At 49.1% G+C, this 4,073-nt stretch overlaps 1 protein-coding gene across 1 annotated transcript; it reads right to left on the bottom strand.

Moving 5' to 3' along the window:
• Positions 1-855: 855 nt before the first annotated feature.
• On the bottom strand, positions 856-1,678 carry H310_12314 (hypothetical protein). Its single transcript, XM_008879325.1, has one exon. The coding sequence runs from the start codon at positions 1,665-1,667 to the stop codon at positions 930-932; it is 738 nt and encodes a 245-aa protein (XP_008877547.1). The 5' UTR covers positions 1,668-1,678; the 3' UTR covers positions 856-929.
• Between the last annotated feature and the right edge of the window lie 2,395 nt (positions 1,679-4,073).

Raw genomic sequence — 4,073 nt, 5'->3', positions numbered from 1 at the left:
ATACTTCAATACCATGTCAGAACTCATTGATTTTGACCAATTGCAGTGTATATACAATAGGACCTGTGATTGACTAACAGAAATTCTCCTGATTATAGCCAATCAAGTTGGACTGACTCAAGCAATTAAAAAGAATTGATTTCAATCTGCCTCCATGCATTTCAGGATGATACCATGTCGGCTTTTCCGGAGTTCACTGTACCTTCGCGACATTTGGCGTGGTGATTACGGTAAGATAACTAAAGGTTAGCTGACCTTGTCAAAGCGTGTGAGGGGTGAAGGATCAGCATGGGATCCCCATCAGGATAGTGCGACACTATTTTTATATAGAAACAATGTGATGCCCATACATTCATCCAAACGTCTCTATTCAAGAAAATAATGGCAAATGCCAGTTCGACATCAGAAGTGGAAAATGCCTTCTCGAACTGCTTCATCCACATTTGCGATGTAGAACGAGGTATATGCCCTTGATCGCACAAATTGCAATCGCGCTGAGTGTGCTTTTTTCATACGATGAGCTGAACCTTTGTAACGGCGTCGACGCGGAAGGACGGCATTTCAATGTATGAAGTGACAGTGTCTCAAATCAACCAATCAGAGACTTCCAATGTCATATTTTATATTTGTCCAAACATGGTCTGACATTGAGTTTGAACCAATCAGAGATCACGAAATACTCTCAAGGATTTTATCCAATCATGGACTAAGAAGCAATTTTGCTTCTGGACTTGTGTGTGAATTCACGACTGCAAATGTATTGATGTACAACGCTTGAGAGTTTTTTCTCGGTTCACTGCTAGTAAAGTTATGCCACAGTCGCCACTGGTCAAGGTGACGTCACACAGTTCCAACGTGCAGTGGCACATTCCACATGCAATCACAGAGTATTAATGAACGTAGAGGAGCTATTCAGTTTGCTGCAATGCTCACTTGCCAGGTCGGCGACCCTTCCCGGCAGCAGCAGCATGACCACCCTTCCCGCCAGCTGCAACTTGACCGCCCTTGGTTAGTCGCACTGGAGTCCACCCGTTTTTCTTGGCCGTAGCTCCAATGTCAAACAGTCGCTTAATCGCACCTACCACCGCATGAGCCCCCTTCTTCGCAGCTGCACCAGCTTTCGCCAGGCCACTCTTCGCAGCTGCACCAGCCTTCGCCAACCCATCCTTGACGGCAGCGCCAGCACGAGCGAACATCCTTCCATTCGTTTCACGTAGCATCCGTCGTGTATGAGCGAACGACTTGAGCAAAATCTCCGACATGCGCGCGGCGAAATGCTGACAGTTGTTTGTAGCCGCGTTGTAGGGCTCAATTTCCTTCGAGTTTGGCTTGTACACAATGGCGTGTTCCTTGGCACTCTTGAACGCGCTCTCTGCACAGCAAATTCGGCCTTGTCTCTTCAAGGACGGGTCTACACACTCGTTCATCGGCTTGGTCCGGACTTTGTGAACGGTGGTCCCCGCGAATCCCCCCAGAGATATGTCATCCTTGTACAAATCCGCCCTGACGCAGTCTCCAGAAGAGATCGGATTTCCGGAAACTGGCATCGCAACCACCCATTGATGGCCAAAATCCGAACCACCAATGTAGAGGTCCCACACCGTATCGGTACAGGCTTGAGCCACCGCCACAACAAGAGCCACCAGCAATCCTACGAGCGTAGTCATGTTCGCCACCCCGCAAAACTGAAAATGCCGGTTTAAAAGGTTGCCAGCGATGGTTGGGTGTGGCATACCTTTGCTTACATAAATCCAATATCTAATCAAATACAGTGTATTCGCCGCATGCACGCACCACAGACGGCAAGGAAGCAAAAGTCGTTTACTAGTAGTTGTCAATTGTACAACAGATCGCGCGCAGCACCAACAGCGTCGCTCGATCGAGAAGCGCGGACGGCCACGTACTTCCCCCATCCGCAGACCCTCAGAAATGAAATATACTGTCAGACATGATGGGGATACAATTCGACAATTGTTCATGGGTCCCAAGAAATGACCACGGGCGCTTCGGCCATGGCATTCTCGGCACCCACTCCGCTGATCAAACGGTCAGCTCCAACACCTCCAAACTTAGTTCTTTGTGGCTTGGGAAGAAATCAGATTTCCGCTGGCTGCTTCATATCCTAGTTTCTGGCTGGATGGATCGTTTTCCTGTGCATGTAGTCGCAACAAATGTGAGGTGTGATTTATTCAAACTCAAAAGCGAGTAATTCAAAGCAGGGCTGTCGTAGCTCCACATGACCAACACATTCGCAGGAAGGATGAAACCAGCAGTCTAGCGGGTTCGCTTGACACTTAAGCACTGTGAAACTACTCCTCTGTTCTGTTGACTTCGGTCTTTGCCAGATATTGGTCGTGTACCCGTTCACCTTCATGTGGGCCTATGAACAATTGGGCCAGGAATTCGATTAACAGGCCATGTCCACATTCGATGGTCCCATGTGTCCGTTTGATGTCGTGGTCTGCGCGACCAACGCCACGGGCAATTTCGTCGTGTATGCATTCAATCTCGTGCAACCAAATACGAGGGGGTATCTTACTGATCAAACAAATTTTAGGAAAGGGCACATGGGACCATCGAATGGGGGCATGGCCTGTTCAATTCCAATTGGCGCGATCGCAATGGCATGTGCACACACGAAGTCGAACGGGCACACGACCAAAACAATCGCGCAAAGTACAAGCCAATAGAAAGGTGTGTGCGTGCTGCAAGGACAACACGCCCTTGTCGTGCCGCATGCGCGATGCATGACCACTAGATGTCTTTAGCCTCCCCAATGCACCGTCAACGTCATACATGTATATGACCGTTGCACGACGACCACCAGAGCGCTTCCGTCGCGAACGGCCAGCATGCAAGACACAGTAGCTCATCGACTGCATGGAGATCGTGAAAGCGTTAATCACTGGTAGGGTAGGTTCTGAGACGTACTCTCTATGATGAATAACCTTTTATTTTCGATGAATCGCCTTTCCCAGCAGCTACTTGAAGTACGTAAGTTGCTAGATGCGCGGCGCTGGCCAGCTTTGCCACGTAAAAACGGAACACCGCACAAACGGCACGACAGGGATTGGCGGGCGTCGACGAGTGTTCTGCCGTGAGCAGAGCAGCCAAGGACGAGCGCTTATTTGACCTTCTGTCATTGGGGTGTTTTGACCTGTAGAGCGAGAGGTCTGGCTAAGTTGCCAGATGTATTCACTACGTGCGAGTGTACGTAGTAGAGGGGTGAATGAATGGCCGTAGTTAGAAAGGTGAACCCTTAAACTCTGTTTATTAATGCAGTGTCAATTGCGCTTGCTCAAGAGTTGGGTTCTCGCGGTCGGAGCCGCGGGGAACACTACAAGTCCAAGAAAAGAAACTATTCGCAGCATCGGAGGACACGGTAGCAACTTTGTTTGCGTGCATCAAGTGCGTCAACGACATTACGCCTACATTTGAGTGGTACAAACACCCAGCACATAGCGGCCGGTAGTTTGACTGACTGTGAGACGGTACAACGACTACTACTCTGGTCCATAAAGATTGTGCCATTGTTTTTCACTTGGTTTCATTATACCAACTCGGATCGAAGTGTATTGAGTTTTGTATACGTCTCCAACAACGCATATTAGACAGATTTCGCAAACGCAGGTTCTATACTATCCTCTCAGATTTAATAAGTTTGGAACCCATGTGACAACTTGTTACAGCCGATGCCAAAATTGCACGATTTTTCAACCAGTGGTTCATCCGCTGCATCCGCATAAATTCTCATTTCGTGTCGCCATCATGGCTGATGAGGTGCAGCCTGACGCAGACTCCCTAGCGCGGAAATGGTGGAGTGATGCGGACGACCTTAGCCTACTCACCCAAGTCAATAATGACCTTCCCTTCAAGCACGCAAAGAGCATTGCCGAAGCATGGGGCAGCATCGCGGCCAAGCTGCTGCAGGCTCCATCATTTGCAAGAATTGGACTGGCATCGGCATCCATCAACGAAAGCTGATCCAAACGAACGTCCGGTACAAGAGGTCGTTCAACGACGCAAGCAAGCAGACAGAAAAGCCGCATGCGTTGTCGGAAGTTGACTCCATG

Source organism: Aphanomyces invadans (genome assembly GCF_000520115.1).
Source record: "Aphanomyces invadans strain NJM9701 unplaced genomic scaffold supercont1.38, whole genome shotgun sequence".
NCBI lineage: Eukaryota > Oomycota > Saprolegniomycetes > Saprolegniales > Verrucalvaceae > Aphanomyces > Aphanomyces invadans.
Note: the sequence above shows the minus strand (reverse complement) of the source record. Positions and strands in the feature narration are given on the sequence as shown.

Bases quoted from the DNA above. Each gene is read 5' to 3' on its own strand.
- H310_12314 (XM_008879325.1), bottom strand. From the start codon at position 1,667: ATGACTACGCTCGTAGGATTGCTGGTGGCTCTTGTTGTGGCGGTGGCT.